Below are 25,026 nucleotides of genomic sequence, written 5' to 3'. Positions count from 1 at the left end.
AATTTTCAAAAAATCGCTGGCGGAGGCTCCAACACGACTTGAAAGTCTTGAAATTTACTTGCAGTCGACTTCGTAACGTATTGAATGAAATTAGTGTGCAGAATGTATGTATTTCGGCTTTCCAACTTCATTTGATGAAATTGTGTGGGAATATCGAGTCGAGTTTCAAAAATCTGCTGGAGGTTCCAGTAACTTTTAAAACGGTTTGAAACAGTTTCCAATCGATTTGGCTTGTCAAAAATAGGAAAAATCCCAAATTTCACCTTTCTTAGCTTTCTTGGTCAAGTTGGTAAAATTTTAATTTTTTCCCTCATTTTTGGCCTCAATTTTATTTTTAAAAATTCACCATAAATCAAAAAAGGCACTTCGGCACTTGAAACTTTGACAAGTGATAAATTTTTGCCTGATCTTTCGATCTACCTAGATCTACCTTTGTACGGTTTAAAAAATTTCGAGCAAGTCCTATGTCCTATGTTGGATCACAGTATCTGCGATTTTGGCTGAGCTGTCAATCAAAATGGTCGCCATTTTGTGAGTAGGGCAACTTTTATTTTGACGACAAGGGCTAGAAATTTTCCTTAGGACCTTTAAGAAAAAATTGTTCCGGATGATCGACCGGGGGGGGGGGGGTGCAATATGCAAAAAAAATCCTGTACTGTGGTATAGCAGATGAGCCGTCTATGTTAATTATCTAAACGGTCTAAGGCAGGCAGATATGCGCGCGCACAACATTCCACATGGTTACCGCTATGTTACCTACCGCGAAAGTGGTACTGTAGTAAGTAATAGTTGGTGGCCTCTCTTCGTAGTGCTTCGTTCCATTTTGTTGTTTACTTATCGCAGAGAAAGTGTACGAGTTCGTCTATCTTTTCTAAAAAGTGAAAATTATTGTGTTTAAAATCGTCTTTAAATGAATACTAGATAACGTCCGTAGTAATTTGTGAAATACACTGTGAAAATTTGCAATATGTTGATCCATATTCTCAGTAAAATCAAATATATTTTACTCTACTATGTTTTGGGTGCGAAAGGCATACTGCACGATTTCCTTTACAGTAAATACAATCACGTGGGTGAGTAAACTTTCCTGATAGTTGATGTTTAACTTTATGAATGAACTTGTGCATGACGTGTTTCTAATACCTATATACGTGGTGTTTTCTGAATCGTTGATTTGTCGAAATTTAATATCACGAATCGAGATGTAATTTACAATATTACTCTCTCGTCACTACGATGTATGATTATTGATTAGGTTATCGTTTTATTATTATTATTATTTAAGTGCCATATTTTTAAAATTGGTAGTAATATGGGTATTAGATCAGACTGTACTTACCTACTTTGTGGGTACCGGTTGAAAAACATACAAGAAACAAGAACGAGTGTCGAATGTCGAAATATTGTTTTATCGATTAAAATCTAAGTACTATTACTTACATTGTTTATTTTATTCCTTAATTTGAGAATCACTGTCATTTAAATTTTAAACCCTTCACATCCACTTAATCTACCATTCCTTATAAAGCTACCCCTAAGTCATAATGTATCTAAAAAGGGTCGATTTGATTCGGAGCATATATCAAGTAGGTAGTTGGTACCTAGACTTACCTGTTCATTTTCATTTTTATTATTCGAGTACCTTATGATTGGTTACGCGCCTTATCAACTTTCTTACTATTGGTCTAAATGATTGTCTACTTGAAAATATGTAGATAATCTGATTCTGAATCAATTAGGTAGGTATACTAAGTTGATCAAATTTTTGTGTTCCAAAATTATTAGTATGTTCGATGAAATTCCAGTAGAAATGATACTAATCTAAAGTGATATTAATTTTCAATTTCACCACCATCGAATTGATACAACCGTTCGAACGACCCTAGTGTCATGTGATTTGGCAATGAAGCATAAATAATAATTCCAATGAAAGTCTAATAGGTATTAGGTACATATCAACAACAAAAATAATACCGTTAAACTCAGGTAGGTACTTACATTGTGTTTGAGATATTCGAATATGGGTACAGAATACAGATAAAACCGGTCTGCAATGTTGACCTGTTGCATAGCTGCCTCTCAAGTCCATGAACTAGTCCTAGTCGAAATCTTTCTAGTTTGGTTGCATCATCGGATGCTGCATCGAACGATCAATATTCTTATATATAGAAAAAAAAAATGTTTCAACTTTCGATTCTGTAAACTCACCATCACCTAGACACTAGACAGAACCGATGCGATTAGTCATCTGTTCGGTCAATCTGTCTCCTCGAACCTTCACCGATTCCTGAGTTTGATAACATGGTTCATCTAAGATCATGGATTCAGAGAAGCTATGCATTATAATGTAGATGGTTCGCTTACGGAATCCGTTAAATTATTACTTATTATTCTGATATTTTAAACTTTGCTTAGAGATACACTTGACACAACTTGTGGTTTTTTATGTAATAAGATCGAGTATTGAACGATGATTTATCAGTACGAAATCCAAGTTCGGCGGTGGAACGATTACAGTGACATTGAACTTGTACGTTTATTTCGAATTGAATGAGTGAAGTAATTAAAAAATTAACGTGTTCGTTTTATTTATGAACATCGTTTCGACGTGAACGAATGATTCGAGCTGATAATTCTGCGATGAGATATTATTTACTGGGGAAATATTTAAAAAATACGTAACTTGAAACATTTTTTAAAAAACTGGTGAATAATTTTTTAATTCCAAAAAGGTATACCTATCCACCAATAGGTATTGTAAAAAAAAAAAGAAAATAAATCAAACAAAACTCTGATTACTCAGGACAAAGCGTTAGTTTTAGAGACAAACCCTGCGTGAGTTTCTTTTTTTTTTTTTTTTAGTGAAAATTTTCCAAGTCCACGAATACGTCAATGACTGACGTACACTATTATTAACGTACATGTACGTTTTTGTGCGTGTTTATAATGTGGAGATGACTAGAAATTTTCCACGAAAAATTGGAAAGTTTCTGAAAATTAATGGAAAAAATTTCTTGAAACTTTTGAATCCATAAATGTCCATAAAAGTTCATGAAATAATTTGTTGGACAGAAAATTGTTTAATTTCTTCAAAATATTGATAGTCGGGGAGCCGCACAAGAATCTATTGCAACCCTCCCCCTGGTCGATCCTCCGGGACAACTTTTTTCTTGAAGGAGGAGTCCTAAGAACCATTTCTAGCTCTTGTTCTCAAAAAAAAGTGGCCCTATTTACAAAATGGCGGCCATTCTGATTGACAGGTCAGCCGAAATCGCAGATTTTGCGTTCCAACATAGGACTTGCACGACATTTTTTAAACTGTACAAAAGTAGATCGAAAGATCAGGCAAAAGTTTATCACCTGTCAAAATTTCAAGTGCTAAAGCGTAAAGTGCTTTTTTCGATTTTTGGTGAATTTTCAAAAATTAAATATTGGCCAAAATATGAGAGATAATCTAAATTTTGCCAAATTGACCAAGATAGCTGAAATTTGGGATATACCCTATTTTCGACCTGCCAAATCGATTGGAAACTGTTTCAAACCATTCTGAGCGGTTCTGGAGCCTCCAGCATATTTTTGAAATTCGAAATTCTCACCAAGTTTCATCAAATTGAGTTGGACAGACTGCAACTAATGTCTTTTGGAGCCTCCAGCAACTTTTTGAAAATTACTGGAGCTTCCAGTGAGTAAATTTTTGGAACTTGAAATTCCCACAAAATTTCATCAAATTGAGTTGGAAAACTGAAATTTACTCTGCACTCCAATTTTAACAACCTCTGAAAAGACGACTTCAGGTAGGTTCAAGTCATTTTGGAGCCTCTAGCGACTTTTTGAAAATTACTGGAGTCTCCACCAGATTTTTGAAACTTAAAATTCCCGCAACATTTTATCAAATGGAGTTAGCAAGCTGAAAATTACTTCGCAAACTAATTTCAATACGATATGGTGGTTTCAAATGGTTTTGAAGCGTCCAGCTACTGATTGGAAATTTCAATTTTCCAAAAAACGCCATACAACGTTTCAAAAAGTCGCTGGAGGCTCCAAAACGACTTGAAATCCACCAGCAGTCGACTTCTTAGCGTATTGAAATTGGTTTGCAGAATAAATTTCGGCTTTCCATCTTCATTTGATGAAATTTTTGGAAATTTCAAGTTTCAAAAATCGACTGGAGGCTCCAGTAATTTTCAAAAAGTGGCTGAAGGCTCCAAAATGACCTTGAACCCACCTGAAGTCGTCTTCAGAGGGTGTTAAAATTGGATTGCAGAGAAAATTTCGGCTTTCCATCTCCGTTTGATGAAATTTTGGGGAAATTTCAAGTTTCAAAAATCTGCTGGAGGCTCTAGTGATTTTCAAAAATCTGCTAGAGGCTCCCGAACTGCTTAAAACGGCTTGAAACAGTTTCCAACCGATTTGGCATTACGAAAATAGGGTATATCCCAAATTTCAGCGTTCTTGGTCAATTTGGTAAAATTTTGATTTTTTCCATCATTTTTGCCCTAAATTTGATTTTTAAAAATTCACCAAAAATCGAAAAAGGCACTTCGCAAACTAATTTTAATGCGATATGGTGGTTTCAAATGGTTTTTAAGCTTTCAGCTTCTTTTTGGCAATTTCAATTTTCCAAAAAACGCCATACAACTTTTCGAAAAGTCGGAGGAGGCTCCAAAACGACTTGAAATTCACCACCAGTCGACTTCGTAGAAGTATTGAAATTGGTTTGCAGAATGAATTTCGCTTTCCAACTCCATTTTGATAAAATTTTGTGGGAATTTCGAGTTTCAATAATCTGCTGGAGGCTCCAGAACTGCTCAAAACGGCTTGAAACAGTTTCCAACCGATTTGGCATGTCGAAAATAGAGTATCCCACGTAGAAAAAGTACACTGGTGTCTATTGGAAAATCAGCAGTGTTTCTTAGTAAGGAATTGCCACTAGTGATTTACTTCTCCTACTCAAAATTATGAGTGATGTATTACTGCTGATTTCTCAGTAGAGTAGCACTACTGATCCACATACGCAAATCAGTGGTATTTCACTACTGTCTAGTATGTGTGTAGTAAATCACCACTGGCAATTCCTTACTAGGAAACACTACTCATTTCCAAGTGTGTGTCAGAAGTGTTTCACTACATGCTATCAGTATCAGTGGGGTGCAATAATTTTCAAAAATCAAAAAAATAGGGTTGGGGAATTTTATTTTGAATTTCCCTACCATCATTGTAATACTCACGTCATGTATGATTTTTCCTGCCTATAACATTTTTAGAAAATTCCTACGCCTATACCTCGCGGGGATTCGAACCAGGGACCTACGGATGTCTGACTACACGACCCTAACCACCTGACTACTAGTGCACTACAGTAGATAGGGCATTTAAAGAATATATTTGTTTGCAAACACTCAATATCAACAGTTCGTGAATTTGAATGTTGAAACTTGAAACTATGAATAATTGGTGAAGTTCTCAAGAGTGTCGATTTCATTTTTGAAAACTATTTGATCCCAAACCCAAAATGAGCTCTAAAGAGGGGGGGGGGGGGTGCACATAATTGCAAATTTTTCAAAGAAGTGCGCTGTTGATGTCAAAATTTGAAATTTCAATGGCGCTGAATCAATTTTTGAAGACCATTTAACCCCAAACCCCAAAATGGGCTCCAGAAGGGGAGGTATACAGAAGTACAAAATCAAAAATTATCAAAAAAATATATATGGGTATTAAAATCTCAAATTTATGGGTTCAGAATTCATTTTTTAAGACAATTTCACCTCAAACCCCAAAATGGGCACCAATGGGGGAGGTACAAAATTGTAAACTTTTTAAAGAAGTACATTATTGATATCAAACTTTGAGTTTTTAATGGCACAAAATCCATTTTTGAAGACCATTCCACCCCAAATCCCAAAATGGGCTTCAAAAGGGGAGGTATAAAACCAAAATTTAAAAAAAAATTTGAAAAAGTACGTTATTGATATCAAAATTTGAGTTTTCAATGGCTCAGAATCAATTTTTGAAGACCATTCAATCCCAAACCCAAAAATGGGCTCCAAAGCTGGGGAGGTACAAAAATGAAAATTTTCCAAAAAAAAGTGCAATATTGGTGTGAATTGAAAATTTGGATTTTCAATGGTGTAGATCAGACTTAATTTTTGAAAATCATTTGATCGTAAACCCCAAAACGATATCCATAGCAGAGATTCAAAACCAAAAATTAAATTTTCTTATATATTGGACACAGAATTCATTTTTGAGAACAATTTGATCCTAACTTTCCAAAATGGACTTCAAAGGGGAGGTACAAAGTCGAAAATTTTCCAAAAAGATACAAAAATAGTACAATATTGGTATCAAAATCCGGATTTTCAATGCCCAGAAATAATGTTTGAAGATCATGTGACCCCAAAACCCAAAATGAGCCTCAAAAAGGTGTAAAATTGCAAATTTTCTCAAAAAAAAAAGTACAATAAGTATCAGTATCCAAATCTAGATTTTCAATGGCACAGAATTTTTTGTTGAAGATCATTAGACCCTAAATTTGAATCTGCAGTCCTTCATGTTCAAAATCGTAGGTATACTTAGATAATCTGATATCTGCGTAGCATTCTTCAAAACTTTTGAATTTTTTCCCTCTCCTCCCACCCTAATTGGGGGATTTTTAGTTAACAGGGCAATATGGTTGATGACATTACTAGTAAGGTGTACATTTACTAGTAAGTATAACTATTAGACCATTACTGTTCAGTAGGCAAATATGACTGCGGAGTGGTGCATTGTGTGGTAAATAATTATTGATGTGTAGTAAAAAACTACAACACATCTACTGAGTTGTAGTAAGTAACTACTGAGCCATACTACTCTGTAGGTGAACACCATTGTTGAGTGGTGCATTGAATGGTGAAATATTACTAATGTGTAGTTGAAAACTACTAATCTACCACTGAGCTGTAGTAAATAACTACTGAACCACTACTACTGAATAGGTAAACACCACTGTTGAGTGGTGTATTGAATGGTGAAGTATTATTGAGTAGTAGTTGGAAACTACTACTCTACTACTAAGCTATAGTAAATTACTGCAGAAGTCATACTGCCCTGCAGTGCAACACTACTGTCCAGTAATGAATCAAATACTGAAAGCACTACTGATGTGGTGTGAATTACTACTTAGCACTACTGTTAAGTAGTGAATTACCACTGCCCCCTGTAAGTTTTTTCTACGTGGGATATCCCAAATTTCAGCTATCTTGGTCAAATTGGTAAAATTTTGATTTTCTCTCATATTATTTTGGCCAAAATTTGATTTTTGAAAATTCACCAAAAATCGAAAAAGGCACTTTAGCGCTTGAAATTTTGACATGTGATAAATGTTTGCCTGATCTTTCGATCTATCCCTGTACGGTTTAAAATAATTTCGTGCAAGTCCTATGTTGAAACGCAAAATCTGCGATTTCGGCTGACCTATCATTCAAAATAGCCGCCATTTTGTAAGTAGGGACACTTTTTTTTGAGGACAAGGGCTCCCTTTAAGAAAAAATTTGTCCCGGAGGATCGACGGGGGAGGCGGTGCAATAGATCCTTATGCGGCTCCCCGACTAGAAAATTGATGTACTTTTTAAAATATTGTAATAACGTAAAAAATGTTGTGTTAAAAAAATTGAAAACTTTTATTCTACTCGTGTAGGTACGTGCTTGGTTCGCGACATCATTAACGTGTTCGTAGACTTGAAAAATTTATAGGTTCAAAAAAAAAAAAAAAAAAAATTGGCAGGTTTTAAAAACTAATGTCTTGTTAGCTTAGGATGCGAAGGCATTCCTGGATGAATTATAAAATATTGGAACTGATATGATATGAGATTAGGTAATAAGCTAGAAGCTACCTTACGTAGGCTACTAATCTAGTATTAGTAATCTAGTAATCTACATACTTAACACATAAAATATAAAGAAGATGACAGAAGGTTGGAACGTTCTAAGCTTACTGACCTTGTGCTGAGTGTACTCAGATGAGATAAGATTCTGCCATCTAATACTCATAACGAATTGTCGATCATTATTGTGAATGTCTTGTACATTATATTGCAATTATTCATAGGTAGTAAAAAAAAATAATAATAACAAAAATAAAGTGAAGGTTAGAATGACACGCAGAAAAGTATTAGGCTTGAAAATTATTCTTGAATAAGAATGTCTAACTTCATTTTGTATTTTTGTATACCTAGTTTTTTTTTTGTACTGTATGGAAGAAAAAATTTGCTTCATAAAAACGAATTATGAAGCAAGTACATAAAAATACAATAATACATCCACCCACAGTAGGTATTGGGAAGAATTTTTGTTTGCGCATATTTTTCTGGAATCTCGACACAACATTTTTCAACCGACGTCCAGGTGTGCGATGATCGCTTCATCGTAATTTGATGAATTTCATTTAAATGATATCTACTTACATATAAGTTTTTCTTCTTATTTTTTTATTACCTATTCAATTAGGTACTTAAATCAATAAAATTCGATTTTCTTCAAAAGTTATATGTACATTAAATTTTGAAAACAAAAATATTGATATCCAGTTCTATTCAGTGGGTACTAATCTGTTGTTTTTTTTATGATAAAATTCATTTTTATTTACAATTAAATATTATTTTTATTAAAATTGTTGTTTAATCGAGTTTATTATCCTGAATGAAATTTTTTTTTCAAAATTCAGAAACTAAGAAACTGATAGGTATTAACTAAACAAAAATTGATAATTGAATTTCTATACCTAATAATTTTTTTCAAAACTCAAAAATGAAAAATAATTTCGAATTTTAGCGAATAAAACAAGATAACTGACTAAATTTGTGCAGACTTCATATTTTATTCACGAATTAAATATTTTTATAACTAGTTTACGTAACTTAATTCTAAAAAATATTTATTCATTTGTTACCTATTTCATGTGTCATTATAACTTCACGCTTTTTAATTCGAGCTTAACGGATAGAAAAAAGGATAAGCCAATGTGCCAGTGAACCTGGATATTGTCTGTATTCTGTTTCTTTACTGTACCACTACCTGGTACCTAACCTACCTAATATTTAGCTACCTAATTATTAATGTGACGAATTACAAGTATGGGCCCTGCCTGTCTTTAGTCCTGTTGTTGTTTGACATGATATATCTAATTACTTTGACCACGTTTGCTAATTAAATTAACATTCTGGTGAATTTATGGTATCACATTTAGAGGCACATTCGAATAATTATGACCTACATGTCTTATTCTACTATGAACATGTCTGTGTTGACAGTCAAAACTATTACTTTGCATCAACTGCTGACACCTATTTAAATATAACGTTTTGTTGTTTATATGTACGTCATATTTTTTAAAACAAAACAATAAAATAGACGAATGTTTTCAATTTTGATAGTCAACTCAAAACGATTGTACCTAGGTGATCTAAACTACGTATATGGAATTATTCACTCCGAATGTATAATTACTTTTTCATGGCAATCTTTTCAAGATGTAATTTTTGCATTTGAATAGATGTTGATACCTGCACAATCTACATATTGTGTTTTCATCTCATATTATCATGATTCGTGCGTTGATGTTTTAGTAATTTGTTTTTCTTATTTTTTTGTTCCAGAATTGAAAGATAAGTCTAATTATGTGGCCGTGGTTACAGGAGGTGCCAGAGGAATTGGCAAAGAAATTGTTAGAAAATTGATGCAATGTAATATGCATGTTGTGATAGGTATGTATAAAAATTACTATTGGTTATGCAATAGATCTAATTAGTCGCTTGTATGCTATGAGTGGGGGGTTTTTGGATGCTTAAGTACAGTTTTTTTTAGGTAATCTGGATAAATTCGAGAACCAATTTTCATCTGGGTCACTCCATGCCAAAACGACGAATTTTTGCACGAGGGGTCTTCGATTTTTTTAAAAATCAGATCATGTTTAGAGGTCATCAAACGATGACGAATGACGCAAGCAGGATATTTTTTCCATTTTTTTTTGGATGAGCTACGGGGCTTCAATTCAAAGTTCTCCAAAATGGTCGAAAATGGAAAATTTCAGTTGCAAATTTCTCCGGTTGTATACGTGGTATACAATTTTGAACTTTTTTTCAAATTGTAGTACTTTGAGAGGGTAATTGACGAATGATGTCAAAATCAGTGTTATACCACTTTCAAAAACCTAAAAAAAATTGATTTAAAAGCTCATCACCATCATTGAACTTTGACCTGGTGAGCTGTTCAGCCCATCTGGGAAACTGTAGAAGAATTGCTCACTGATGTATCATCAAGTTTTTTCTTTGGTCTTCCTCTGCTCCTCCTGCCAGTTGGAGTGTATTCTTTAACTTTTCGAGGGGACCGTTCATCAGGAATCAGTGTGGGCTTTTTTGCCTGCTGCCCAGCAGGGTTCCCTGATTTTCCAGCCGGTTTCTTTTTATTTTTGTTTTCTCAAGAAATTGGTTTTTTTTCGCTTCTATGGGTTTCTAGCCCAAGGAAGTATAGCTTGATGAGGGCTGCCCTCTGCGCCGTCAAGCCGACTTTCCTAAAGTTCGGTTATAGCGCCGAATTCTCACTTTTGTACAGGATTTGTGCCTAGCACTAGCAGTACATATTTTAGACTCTTGAGTATCGGGGTTCACAAGCTTCGCTGCTCTTCCTGATGCTGCTTCAGGGATATTTTCTGATTGTTTTCTCCTCTCCCCTACTTCATGAGATGGCTTGATGTTGTAGCCCATTCAGGTTGCAGCTTTGACGCTGGACACACGCCAAGGTGTTAGGTTTGTCTTAGTCTCATCCTCAACTTCCAGCCTGTCAAAGATGAGTTACTGGCCTCTGCGACATGGATGCTCCAAACCTCTCTTAAGGTTTGTCTTCTCTACTCCTGAGATTGGCAGTTGTAGCATAGATTGTACTTACCCTAAGTTGGCCCAAGAGGTGATGACATCGACAATTTAAAAGCTTATGATTTAAATATAACCACGATGTCCTCGAGTAAAAATTCTGAAAAAATTCTCAGTTTTAGTCCTTTTGAAATATAACATTTCAAAAAATTGGACTGGCATTTTTTTCATTTTCAAAAGAAAAAAATTACAAGTTTTGCACTTATTGCAATACTATACCATCAGAAATCTAAAAAATGAATTTTTTTGCATTTTTGAGATATTTTACCAAAGTGTAGAGAAACATTTGAAAAAAATTTCCCTCCCCTACAGTTTTGTCAAGGAATTGACGATGAATTATCATGCTGAAATTTTTGTTGATGAGGCCACAGCCATCTCCTAATGAACCAATTTGCTTAAGATTTTGCACAGTGATAGCAATTATGATGTAAATGACCCTTTTCTATGGTACAATGAAAAATTTCTATTGGGGGAGGGGGCGTTAAGGGTAAAAGAAATTTTCAAATTGAGAAAAAGGAGGTCAAAAATGATTTTTTTCCTAAAAATGCAGGGCTTGCAAACTGAAACCAAAACCAAAACCCCCAAAAACTGATTAAAATTGCTCAAAACAGAAACCAGGGGCGTTATTTTCCCACAACTGAAGCCAAAACCAAAACTCGGAGCGTTATTTTCTCAAACTCAAATTCAAAACCAAAACCGAGAATGTAACCGATTGAAAGCTGAATTTGTTTTGGAATTTTCCAGTTAATTAACCTAAGTAATTAATACTGCATTTTTGGTAAAAATAAAGTAAAAACTGATGCTAAAGGTGAAAACTTAGAAAGTTGACAAAATTGTCACTGCCAAAGTGCCACTTTCTGTAGTCACATACACAAAGTATTTGAAAAAGTGATCACTTTCTTGGCCTTCTTCCCTCTAAAAAATGGATAAAAAAGGAAAAAACCAAAACCAACACCAAAACAAAACCGATTCCTTTGAAATCAAAATCTTTCACCAAAACTGGAACGAGAGAGATGATATTTTAGAAAACCAAAACCTTTACTTTTTCAAAAAACATAAAACCGAAACCAAAGCTGAGAGTGATGTCTATCCGGGTTTCAAGCCCTGCTCTGGTTGAGGCGAAGAACATATTAAAAATTCAGAATCATACGTTAATTTTCTATTATTTTCTTATGGGAAACTCTTCGTTCCACTTGAGCCACCCGTCTGTTCCACTTGAACACATCATCGGGCCAAGTGGAACAAAAAAAGTTGGTTCAGAAAAAAAATTCTGGAGCCCAAGTTTCTGGACCAAATTTGAAAAATGAGGAGTCATTTTGTAGCCATGAATTCACTGACAAATTAGGGGGAGGGGAGATTTTTCACATGTCTGCCTACATATTGGTGAAATATTTCAAAAATGCAAACTTGTTCATTTTTTAGGTTCAGCAGTGAAATTTTTTCAATATGTTTCACTCTTAAAATTGTTATAGCACGAAAAATGGCATTTCTCGTCAATTGCGGGGGGGGGGGGGGGGGAAATTTTTTTCAAATGTTCGTCTACACATTGGCAAGATATCTCAAAAATGCAAAAATTTTCATTTTTTAGGTTTTTGATGGTATTTTTGCAATAAGTCCCAAATTTGTAATTTTTTTTTCTCGAAAATGAAATAAAACGCCAGTCCAATTTTTTGATGTGTTATTCTACATGAAAAGGACTAAAACTGAGATTTTTTTCCAGAATTTTTACTCGCGAACATTGTGGTTATATTTAAATATGTATTATAAGTTTTTAAATCGATTTTTTTAGGTTTTTGAAAGTGGCAACATTGATTTTGACACCATGCTTTCGAAGCATATACCCTCTCAAAGTACTACAATTTGAAAAAAAATTCAAAATTCTATACCACATACAACCGGAGCAATTTGAAACTGAAATTTTCCATTTTCGGCCATCCACAGCTCCGCCAAAAAAAAATCTAAAAAATGTCCTGCTTGCGTCATTCGTCATCGTTTGATGACCTCTAAACATGATCTGATTTTTTAAAAAATTGAAGACCCCTCGTGCAATTTGGCGTGGAGTGACCCAGAAACGAAACCGAATAAAAAATCAACCCAAACTCAAACTCGTCTGAAATAAAATCTTTGGAAAAATGGTGACAATCTAACCATTTTATTCTCCTTTCTGTATTCTTCGCATCGACGATTTCTTATTCAATTGTCACGCTTGTTTCTTATACTACTCGTATTATCAAAACATAGATATAATTACGATTTAGTGTAGCGATAGCTTCGGTATTTCTCCTCAATCAGCCCAGGTAGTAACCCATTCACGATCATTTTCTCAGGTTGTCGAGACGTAAAAAAGGGCGAATCGGTTATACAAGAGCTTCGCGACGCAGGCGTCCGTACAGGTGAAGCATCCGTCATCGAGTTAGACCTTAAATCGTTAAAATCCGTGAAAAAATTCGCCGATACATTTTTGCAACGTCACAAATACCTGAATTTATTGGTGAATAATGGTAAGTACCTACACCTAATGTCACGTCGTTATATATGTAGCTATAAAATGAAAATAAAAAACCCTCGGGAGTAATTTTCAACATCTTGCGTACGCTCACGCAGTTAGCGGACGTGAGAAAAAAAAGAAGAGAAGATGACGATTAATTACGCAATAATTTTGAGATGAAACGTTCGCGTAATGAATTTTTCTTTTTTATTTTACAGCCGGTATAATGTTTGTACCTTATGAAGAAACTGAAGATGGAGTAGAATCTCATTTGGCTGTTAATTATTTGGGTCATTTTTTACTAAGTCATTTACTGTTACCGGCGTTGACAAAGGCGGATAGGCAGTTTAGCGAAAATGCCAGGATAATTAACGTGTCTTCTTGCGCTCACGAAGTATCACCTCGTATCAACTTCGACGATATATATATGAAGTACGTACCTAACTAAACACATATATACAACATAAATGTTTGTTAAATATCTAGTGAAAGTACCTATCTTACGTACGAGTATATGACTTTCACGTAGGTAAGTAAGTAGGTATAAGTACGAGTATACATTAAAGATGCATGTACCATGTACCAATGAGTGTAAATCGCTGTAAATTCCTACGCAGCGGTCGGTGTAGGTAAATTTGTTAATATGTATTATTGCACCTGCGCACAGTGGGACAGATTCATTTTTTAGGGTATCAAAAATCGAAAAAATGAGGTCGTCAGAATTAAATAAAAAGTATGGTAAAATATCACCCATAGTACCACTACTAAATATACAAAAAATCAGAGATGTAGGCGAAATCGTTTTTGCCATAGTGACGCGACAAGATGTCACTATGCGCATGGCTCATACACTGGTTGCTCGTATGTGTTTTTTCAATGTGAGATATCGCGTGTTAATTTCAATCAATTTTGGTGTTCCAATACATCGTTTGAAAGGTTATTGAGTCCTCTTTTCATATACGATATTGTTATTAATTTTTCATTCGTTGGATTTCCCAAAAATGATAGAAAAGCATGTCAATTTTTTTACATTACCTAACATAATTTAGCAGCTTTGATCTTTTCCATGCCAAACCATGCCAAATTGAGTACATTTGCAATAAGTCTCTTATAGTATGAAGTTTCATGGTACATGAATACTTTTTCCCGAAACGTCCCGATTCTCCCCTAATTGGACTTGGAAAAAACACAGATTTTCAACAAAATTACAAAAAATTCCATTTTTTTCACCAAATCTGCCCCTTTCCACCCCCCATCTGGAGCTGCATTCGGGATTCGAGCTAAAATAACATCAAAAATGAATTCTGGAGCCCAAAAAACATACACATCGATACCCCACTCGACTTTTTCAAAAATATGCCCCCTGGCACCCCCCTTCTGGGGCCCCATTTGGGTTTCGAACCAAATTAACGTCAAAAATGAATTCTGGAGCCCAAGAAACCTACATATCGATACCTCACTCGACTTTTTCAAAAATTTACCCCTTTGCACCCCCCCTCCTGGGGCTCCATTTGGGGTTCGGACCAAAATAATGTCAAAAATGAATTCAGCGCCTCCAAATACCCCTATATCGAAAAGATTTACGTCAAAATTTGCATTCATTTCTGAAATACGATTTTTGATACCTTAAAAAACGAATCTGTCCCACTGTGCTGCGTTGTAAAAATGATAATTAGATGCACACGGAACTACATACTTGGCAAAATTTAACCAATTGACGAATTTTTTCGCTCTTTTCGTTTGCGAAATTAACCTTGTAATATTGATCGTAGCTATACTATTGCTGGAGATGAACATTGGCTCAGTCGTGGGTTTTTAGGTACCTATTTTTACATAACGTAACCGGTTTTAGGACACTTAGTTTGGATTATCATTTTTCTTTTCGTCTTCGCAGCGAAAATTGCGAAAGTATTGAATTTAAATAAAATGTAGGTCATTGAGAACGAATTTTTTAAAAACCGTTTGAAGAGATACGGATAATCCTACAAGTGTGACGTCTTACGGTGACATTCTTGGATTTTTCTGAAAATAATTTGACATTGAAAGGGTTTTTCGTGTCTAAATTTCGTGATGAACGATTTGCGTGTACCTATCTAGAAAAAATGAACGTAAATTAAGGGGGATCGGATCGTGAAAAATAAAATATGTGCGTGTTTGGAGATTAGGTAATAGGCCTACGATAAAACTTCTAATGAAAATTACAGCTGCGATTGTGCAAGAAGTGCTAAGTTCTTAGTTAGTAGCTCTAGCTACCTGTCATGGCGCAATGAGGCTATATTTTGTAGTGTGTTTTTTTTAAATTTTTAATCGTGTTGAAAACATCTTGAAGATAATTTTTCTCTAGTGAAAAAAAAAGTTCAAATGAATTTTGATACCCGCGGTTCGAGGTATTTTCCAAAACATCAATTTTTTCAAGTTTGTTTTGCTTGGAATCCGTCACTGTTTAGGAAGGTAGACAAAGTATTCCAACTTTGAATTTTTTTGGCTGTAGGTACAAAAGACAAGAAAGAGAGCACCTTTTGATACACCACCCGAGCAGATTTTAGGAGCTGAGTGAAATTTATCAATGTTTAATGAATTTTTAAAAATTTAAACTTGGTTTATTTGAGGTCAGAGCTGTGGGACTGAAACGATTTTGGGATTGGATTTCGGGATTGGATTCGTTTTGGGATTCGTTCTTTTAAATTTTCATTTCAGTTTCGGGATTTGTTTTGGGATTGAAAACATTGTTTTGGTTCTGGGTTGAATCGGTTTCGGTTTCGGAATTTCCATTTCAACCAATTTTAAGCCCAAATTGGCCAATGGACCCGGCAAAGAGTCTGAAAAATGGGATGTTTTGACATGGGGAATCCGATGGTATAATTAGTTTTAACGTTTTAAATGCATATGTGACCGTCCGCGATATCGAAAAAGAAAATTCGCGAATTTTTGTCTCCTAAAACATTTAGGGGCCAAAAATAGGAGAAAAAACATTTTTTGATTTTTGCGACCAATGCTCGGTTTTAACGAAGATGGTCACATATTTTGCTTATTTGTCTAGTATTTTTTTTATAATCTGAATGAATGATAATAAATGATGTAAAATGACCACTTATTAAAATAAAAACGCTGGGGGGAAAATGCAGAAATTGAAATCCCAATACCAAAAGGAATTTGTTCAAGTTTCTGGATCGTTTTGGTCCCACAGCTCTGTTTGAGGTCATCAATGCCATCAAGTATTTGAAAAAGAACAAAGCTCCACGACCAGATAAGTAACACCTGAGGTCTTCAAAGCTAGTAGTGAAGAAGTCACTCCCTGAATCCACAACATTTGCAACTCAATATGGCTGAGCAGTGAGCGGTGAATGGCCAGTGGATGGCGGAGGACTGGAGACAGTCAACATATGTCACTCTGTAGTCTGTACAAAAAAGGATTTCCTGAGAATTGCGAGAACTACAGAACAATATCTTGGATAAGTCACCCAAGCAAAGTACTATTGAAGATCATGTACAACAGGTGATACTCATTCATACCCAGTCAAATCCATCCACAACAAGCAGAATTTGTGAGACGAAGAGGAACTAGGGAGCAGATCCTCAACCTCAGACTCCTGATTGAGAACTGAGAAGGCATGTGAATACAATGTTCGCACTGTGCTATGTTAAGTAGATTACAAGAAAGTGTATTTCACACAATTTTCAACTTGAACATTAGGCTTGTAGGACTGCTCAGGTTTTGCGGTTTCTCCAAAATCAAGGTCCTACTTTGGAGCTTTCAAACGGTTCTGTTCGGTCATTCGGTTCTGCATTCTTTATCTTTGTAGGTCGATCTGGTCTGGTCTGGTCCTGACCAGAAATTTTCATCGTGGTCATGGGTCAGCCCAGGTCCAAATCAGAAAGGAAAAAGCTTCCTAACACATCATAAGATGAGTTGAAAAATGGGATTTTTACTTTCAAAATATTAAAACTTTGAAAGGAATTGAATCACACTGGAAATTTATTCGCAATAGGCATCTAAAATGGCATTACAAATTTGAAAAATAGACCCGTTCGCGTACGAGTGTTGTGTGAATATAGTGGGTGTCTAAGCATTGTTTTTCTATGCAAAAGTTGTCCCGGTGAACCCGGTGAACCCTCACACAACGAAAGAAAAAACGCTTCGACTACGAAATATTAGTTAAATTCACGCTGTACCCGTACGCTTATTAAAACCGAATATCTCACCATGAACCTGTCTATTGGACATAACTGAGGTCCAAACCGCGGCCATTGGTCCAATTTTTTATAAAGGTCTTCGGTCTCAGTCTGGGGGTTGCTGATAAATAAAGTGAAGATGAAGATCATGATTGTGAATTGGCATGAGAACAACTCACCTGAAATCCAGGAAATTGAGGGAATCGAAGCGGTGAATCAATTTTGTGTACCTGGGATCCAGTGGCTGCCAGCTGGCATTGTTGATATTGAAGGAGGCAGTGAAGCTCACCCAATGAAGATATGGTCAAATGCAGGCTTATGCTGCAGTGAGCAAGACTCTGAAGATAAGGCTTGTAAATGCTCTGGTTTTCTCAGTTTTTCTCTATGAGTCAGAAACCTGGACAGTATGTGAGGGAGACAGAAGAAAAATTGATGCACTTGAGATGTGGTGCTGGAGGAGGATGCCTCAGATCTCATGGACAGAGAAGAAGACTAATGTAGGTATATGTCCTGGGAGTAATTAGAGTCCCCATGGCTAAAGCAGAATTCTCCAGTTGGTGGATCAACGGGGAGGAGTGGCAAGTCGTAGGCCAAGCCTTTACATAAATACAGATTACAAACAAGAATGCATAAGAGCTGCAGAACACCAACAACTCACTCGTTCTAGCCCCAGGGAAGCACAAGAGTTTCAGAGTGAGTAGGCAAATACCAGCGCCTAAGAACTGGCAAATTTGGCTAAGGGAGTAAACCCCAACAGAAAATCATGGTGGAAGGCAACAGGAAACCAACACTATTATATTTCCCTAGAATTATATTATATGGACATCAATTTAGCAACGGCCCTAAGTCTCCGTCAGGCTGATCCTCATCCGCCAAGGCAGCCGGATAGGGTGCTAAGAATACACGGAGTCAAAACAAGCCAGCACAACATCAACGTCGCAACCTGGAATGTACGAACTTTGTATAAAATCGGACAACTTGCTAATGTAATTAAAGAAGCCAGGAGGTTGCAAATCGACGTGTTAGGAATAAGTGAGACCCAATGGACTGGAAACGGTAGAAACTGGGTAGATAAAGAATATGAAATGATCTAAAGTATATAGCTCATAAAATACGAGAAAATGGTATTTTCATGCTAGCGGTACAGGGGAAAATCCAAGGAAGATCGACTAGAGGGAGGAAACGATCGGAGCTGTTAACAACAAACTCACCTGCCAACTGTCCTGCAAGACCCTGAAAGAAACGATCAGATACGCTTGATACCGGCTAATATAGTATAGATGGACATATACGCTATCTCCTGTAAAGGAGCGCGACTACGACAACGACGACAGAAGAGGTTGTTGGCAGTGGTACTCAGCCGAATCCTTGGCATGTCACAAGATGACAAGAGCAGATGCGATGGAGTTCCTATTCATTCAAGGCAAGGTAGAGGGAACAAGAGGGCGGACGACGACGCTCTCCCACAAGATAGACAGACTCCATCCGGAAGGCCATTGGACTCCGCTTCCCAGCATGCGCCAGGAGCGCCCTAAACAGAGACAGTTGGAGGGAGCTGGTGTATCACGTCACTGAAACAGTGGCTGTTGCATCATGTTCACAATACCCCCTTAGGAGTGAAATGGCACCAAGAAGAAGATTTTCTACAAACAAATATAATTTGTTTGGTCAAACTGAGGTAGAAAGCTGAAATTTGGTTTGTTCCCTATATTTGACCTCTCAAATCGATTGGCGGTGTTTTTGAGCCGTTCTGACCCTTCTAGTGGCTTCCTGAAATTTTTCAAGTTTGGAAAAGTCGTTGTAAAAGGAACCAAATTGAAAATTTAGCATCGAGGAACTTTCGATTAATCGCGTTTGTGTCTCTTTTGATTTATTTGGGTCCAAATTTTCAAAATTCACTTCTGTCGGTTCGAATCTAAAATAAAAATTTAAAATTTAAAAACAAATTGAAAAATGAACGGTTTGTTGGTGTGTTAACGTTACAAACGAGTCAGGGTAAAAAGCTGAAATTATATCACTATCATATTTCCGACAACTCAAACTGATTTTAAGTGGTATGAAGCTTTCAGTAAATTTTTGGATTTTTTAACTGTATAAAAAATTGAAAATTTGAAAAAAAATTGTCAAGTATCTGAATTTCAGAAAATTAAAAGCAATTTTTTGGATAAAAACTATTTTAAAAAATTGAAAATTCTGGGAAGAAATATAAATTTTTTAATATCAAAATTCAGTGAAAAACTGAATTCAAGAATCGTGTAAACTTTTAACTTTGAATAAAGTGTACCTATCCACATAAGCAGTATTTGGTTGGTACGTGGAAGAATTAAATGGAAAATAACTAGGTACTTAGACTTCATTCAAATTTTTCTGAAATATCGAAATAAACGATGAAAAATTGATCAAAATATTCGAAATTCATGATGAATTGCAGTGAAGGTACCCCAAAAAAAAATTTATGAAAATGTCCAGGCACAAGAAATATTTTTACGCTGCTTTCTTTCAAAGTACGAACTCGAAACGCGAAGTTGACATGAAATTTATGCAAATGTCTTGAAATTCGCCGGTAAAGAATACAAATCGATGAAATTTATACGGCTTGTTTTATTGAATTATAATTTGCCTCGGTCAATTAACCTTTTGAGTAACCTCATTGCATGAAATAATCAAACACTTATGCCGAAAGTGTTCGATGATTGATTTTTAATCATTTTGGCTACGAGGAAATGCATCTTAATCGTAATTAGCCATAGCCAAATTGCAATTTGACATTTGACAACTGTTTTTTTTTTTTTTAAACTGATCGAACTTTTTTTATGACACAGGAAAAATTACATCGAGCAAGCTGCGTATTCTCAATCGAAAATGTGCCAGTTGATGTTCACGAAATACTTCAACAAGTATTTGAGGAAGTTAGACACTGGAATACAAGTAATCGCTGTGCATCCTGGAGTCGTCGATACGGAAATATTCAACGGAACTTTGGTGAAAATGACGGCCCCGTGGGCTTTACACTTGTTTTGCAAGGTATGCAAGGTAACCTTTAATACAATGTAGAAAAAGTTATCAATTTTTAACGACAAGTTCTTAACCAATAATCGTGTCAATTTTCACAGACCCCTGATCAAGGAGCCACCGGAGTCATCTACTGTTGCATCGAAGATGAATTGGAGAAAGCCGGAGGAAAATATTATTCGAATTGCACCTTGCAAAATTGCATATCTTACGTAGACGAGGTCGAAGAACAAGAACGATTGTACGAAATTTCCAAAAAAATAGTCAAAGATTTTCTACCAAAATTGGAATAAAGCGAATGCGGATAATTTGAATCTTACGTCTGAATGAAAATTTTTCAATTAAATTCTTATTCCCGTTTGTACGAAATTGAAACTTCGAGGCTGTGTTCGATGATATTTTGAAATTTGTCGACATTTTTTTTATATATCTATTTTTTTTACCACATTCCTATACGTATAACATTTCGAATAAAATACCTAAATTAAAAATTAATTAATACTCGGAATAAAAATTCGCGACGAACTTACCTTTTCCTTTTTGAGCTTCAACGTGCTTTCAAACTCACCGTATCGGTTACCCTAATTAACTAAAGCACTCGATTGATTTTTTTTTCACAAAAAAGGGGTGTACCTAGTACCTCTACCTACCAGTACCTTGAGAAAATACTTCGGTCATCGCATCGGATATCCTGTTATCTTTTAATACCGTAGTTAATCCCACGAATATAAACAATGGAAGCGTGATTCGACGATCGCGTTCGATGGTCACCCGCAAAGTGCTTCATCAGCACAAGTGTCTCAATCGTGCTTAATTACCCAAATATGGTGAAATATTTATTGTGATTTAAAATCATGTATTTGTCGACTGATTTTCATTTCTTTTCTTTTTTTTTTCTCTATCGATTTACTTAATTTATTGTATAATTATGTACCTACATGTGTATTTTGCGTTAATTTTTTGAAAAAAAGAAACATTTTTTTACTTGATTGATTTTTTTTTTTCAATTCTTACAATGGTCAATGAGTACCTACGTAGGTATTGTATGAAATGTCTTTCATCAATAATGAAAATGACCCAGTATCGCCACTATTCCTCCTTTATTATTATTATTATTATTATCTTCAGTTCTACAGCTTCATTCTTTCTTTCCTTCTTTCTTTCCATAAACTGTGCCATATCTTCGAAGGTTGTACGCATTGGCGTGATTTTATAATTCGTTGATTCGGCTACATAAAAAACAAAACAAAGGAAATGTCGCTAGGGCTCAGCTAATTATGTACTCCTAATTATGTAATTACATTGTACAACACTAAAACATTTACTAGGTACATACATACTTATCATTATAAAGTACTCATGTAGTACCTATCTATCATCGTAGTTTTTATGGTAGACAAATGAGCGTTCATGTGTATGACCATTAAAATCAAGTTGAATTAATTTGGGAAGCTTACGTACCTACCTATCCATTCTTATTATTTTGGATATTTCAACTGATTTTTCAATTGTTAATGGATATTGGATCCTTTAATTAACCGGTTATGCAATTTTTCAATACATACATATAAGTTTTCGTGGTTGCCTATTCTGAATGTTTTCTAATTGAAGTACAAAGTGAATCTAATGCTCCCTATTTATGCATAAAGGGATTGTACTCGGTTACTTTTCAAGTAACCAAGTTACTAAAGTTACCAATAGTAACTTTAAATCCTACGAAAAAAATTGCTTTTATTTAAATGGCATCACTGCTTTTTGAGCGTTAACTTAGAGGGTTTCTAATTTCGACAGATATTATTATTTTTGAATTTCTCGACAGTTTTTAGTGGTTTTTCTCCTGTTTTGACAGATTTTTACATCTTGAATTTTGGTGGTGATTTTTTTCCAAAAAAATTTCTCCATGATTTTGCTCTGAATTTTGATAATGTTTTTTGCCAGAATTTTTGCCCAATTTTATCACCTTCAATTCTCGTGATTTTTTCAAAAAATTTTCTCTCGAGCTTGTGTGATTTTTATTGCTCAAATAGTCAGGATTCCTACTTATTTCGGTTCGATGGCTTTTTTTTGAATTTTGTGAATTTTATTCTTCGCCAATTTGGTGAGTTTTCTTTTGAATTTTTGTTGATTTTTCCCCATTCTGAGGGATAGGTATGATTTTTCTAAATTTTCGCAAGTTCTCTTTTTTCAAGTTTTTCGATGATTTTCTCGGAATTTCCATTTTTTTTCTTTTTTCAAATTTTGGCAAATTTTCTCCGGTTTTGACAGACTTTTTCAACTATGAATTTTCACGATTCTACAGTTTTGTTCTAAATTGTGGTCATTTTTTCGCCTAAATTTTGACTGCATTTTTTTTATTTCAACAGTTTTTTCTGAGTTTTGTGCTTTGCAATTGCGCTGAACCGAATAATAAAAGCTATCTATCTATCAAAAAAAACAAGTGATTTTTTGCTCACATTTTTGTGGAATTGTGATTTTTCTTCTTCCAAAAATCGTGATTTCCTTTAAATTTTGATCTTTTTTTTGAGAAGGGAGGGAAGCTTTTTCAAGATTTGATGACTTTGCTTTTTTTTTTATTTTCAACTTTTGTGTTGGATTTTTCTGCAGCTTGATATCTTTCATTCGTTGATCCCTCTCTCTCTCTTTTTCACTTCCCTTCCAGTTATGAGGGAAGGTCCTCCGGATTTACTCTCTCTTTGAACAATTTTTTTTTCCAAGTTCGATATATTTTTCTGTATTGAATCCTCTTCAGTTTTGCTAGAAATTTTTCGATGATTTTTCTCAAAAATTTATCGATTTATTTCCGAATTTGTGGTACCTAATTCTAATTCTCGTGAGTTCTCTGTTCTGAATTCTTAATGATTTTTGCTGAACTGAATTTCATTTCAAGAGTTTTCTATTTTCATAATTTCCATAATTTTGTTTGGAATTTTATTGATTCGTTTTTCTACCTAAATTTTTGTTCTCAATTTCGGCGAAACCGTTTTTCTTGAATTTTCGAGATTTTTTATAAAATTTTCTCCTAATTTAGCCCGAAATTTTATAAATTTTTTCTGCTTAAATTTTTGCTGAATTCCCTCGTTTGCAGATTTTTTTGGGTTTCTGAGAGTTTTTTTGGACTTTGATATTTGATGGTTTTATTTTGAATTTTCTGAGGATTTCTTGATTTTTTTTCAAGTTTTATTTCTCATAGATTTTATTTTCCAACTTTTCGACGATTTTCCCCAAATTTTCGTGTTTCTTTTGTGTCTACGGTTTTGTGATGTTTTCTCAATTTTATCGTTAAATTTCGAGAGTTTTTTTTCAATTCTTGGAATCCTCGTGATTTTTTTTAACTTTTTAAATTTTGACAAAACTCTGTTTTTCTGTTCGTTTTGAATTTTGCTCTTAAGTTTTATTCTTAAGGACATGATTTTGATTTATTAAAAGAAGATCACTAAGAGGTTTTTCAACATTTTTTTTGACAATCTGTTTCTCTCCAGATCTTGATTTTTACTCTGCTTTCTGTTTTGGTCATTTTGTCTCAATTTCAATCATTTTGTCACATTTTCAGTTTTTTGCATTTTTTTTTTAATCATGTCAATTTTTTACAGTTTTGATGGAGATTTTTTTTCTTTTTGAAGCAACGTATATTTTTTTGTATTCGAATTTTTAAAATGATTTTCACAAAATCATTCTTTTCCAAATTTGGATTGCAATCTCCCCCCTCCCCCGTCGTATTTTCCTGTTGATTTTGATACGTTTTTCGTTCTAAAATAATAATTCTTATTTATGGAATTTTTTTTACAAATTATTGTTTATCATTTCTCAACATTGGAATAATTTTTTTTTTCATAAAATCCTCGCTCATGTCAACATTTCTGCTATTTTACAATATTGGTATTTTTGTACTTACTTGATTTTTTGAAATGATTTTGAATAAAAGATTTAATTTCGTTCCTCCCTGTTTCGGTAGACTTCCCCCTCTTCTTTCAATTTTGCAATTTTTTCAGTAAAATAGTTCAACACATTTTTCGATTATGTTTCCGGGATCCAATATTTTTTTCATGATTTCTTTTTGAATTTCGATCTACAAGTGGTTTACTTTCGAAATGTTGATAATTTATCTGTTTTGAGCTGTTGCTAGTTTTTTTCTTCAAAAATGGTTTTTATTCGAATTTTGATGTTTTTTTTTTTGAAAAAACTTCTATCAAAATTTTTGTTACGATTTGTTTTCTTTTGAAACCTAAAATAAAATGTAATGTTTTGTATGCATTGAAGTTTTTTTTACGAGGCTCATGGGTCCTAAATCTGTGGAGATTTCTATGATTCTCAAAAATTTGGGCGCTATAGTCTCAAAAAAAAACATTTGTAGGTATGTATATTTAGGGCTTCCAAGTTCCATTTTTTCGTTAGCCAATTACGTAAGAAGCAGAAGCAGAAAGCAGAACTCAGAAGGCGTTTGGATAA

At 34.6% G+C, this 25,026-nt stretch overlaps 1 protein-coding gene across 2 annotated transcripts; it reads left to right on the top strand.

The window, feature by feature from the left end:
* Window positions 1-769: 769 nt before the first annotated feature.
* LOC135849887 (retinol dehydrogenase 12-like) lies at window positions 770-21,569 on the top strand. 2 transcript variants are annotated; one of them, XM_065370520.1, is made up of 6 exons: window positions 770-1,073; window positions 9,636-9,743; window positions 13,235-13,408; window positions 13,614-13,827; window positions 20,391-20,601; window positions 20,682-21,569. In XM_065370520.1, the coding sequence occupies exons 1-6, from the start codon at window positions 968-970 to the stop codon at window positions 20,871-20,873; spliced, it is 1,005 nt and encodes a 334-aa protein (XP_065226592.1). In that variant the 5' UTR covers window positions 770-967; the 3' UTR covers window positions 20,874-21,569. The 2 variants fall into 2 exon arrangements, with proteins under 2 accessions (XP_065226592.1, XP_065226593.1); XM_065370521.1 differs by having other exon boundaries at window positions 771-1,073; window positions 20,391-20,592.
* The last annotated feature ends 3,457 nt before the right edge of the window (window positions 21,570-25,026 follow it).

The sequence above is a fragment of the Planococcus citri genome, chromosome 1, assembly GCF_950023065.1.
Source record: "Planococcus citri chromosome 1, ihPlaCitr1.1, whole genome shotgun sequence".
Lineage (NCBI taxonomy): Eukaryota > Metazoa > Arthropoda > Insecta > Hemiptera > Pseudococcidae > Planococcus > Planococcus citri.
This window is presented reverse-complemented; position numbering and strand designations above follow the sequence as displayed.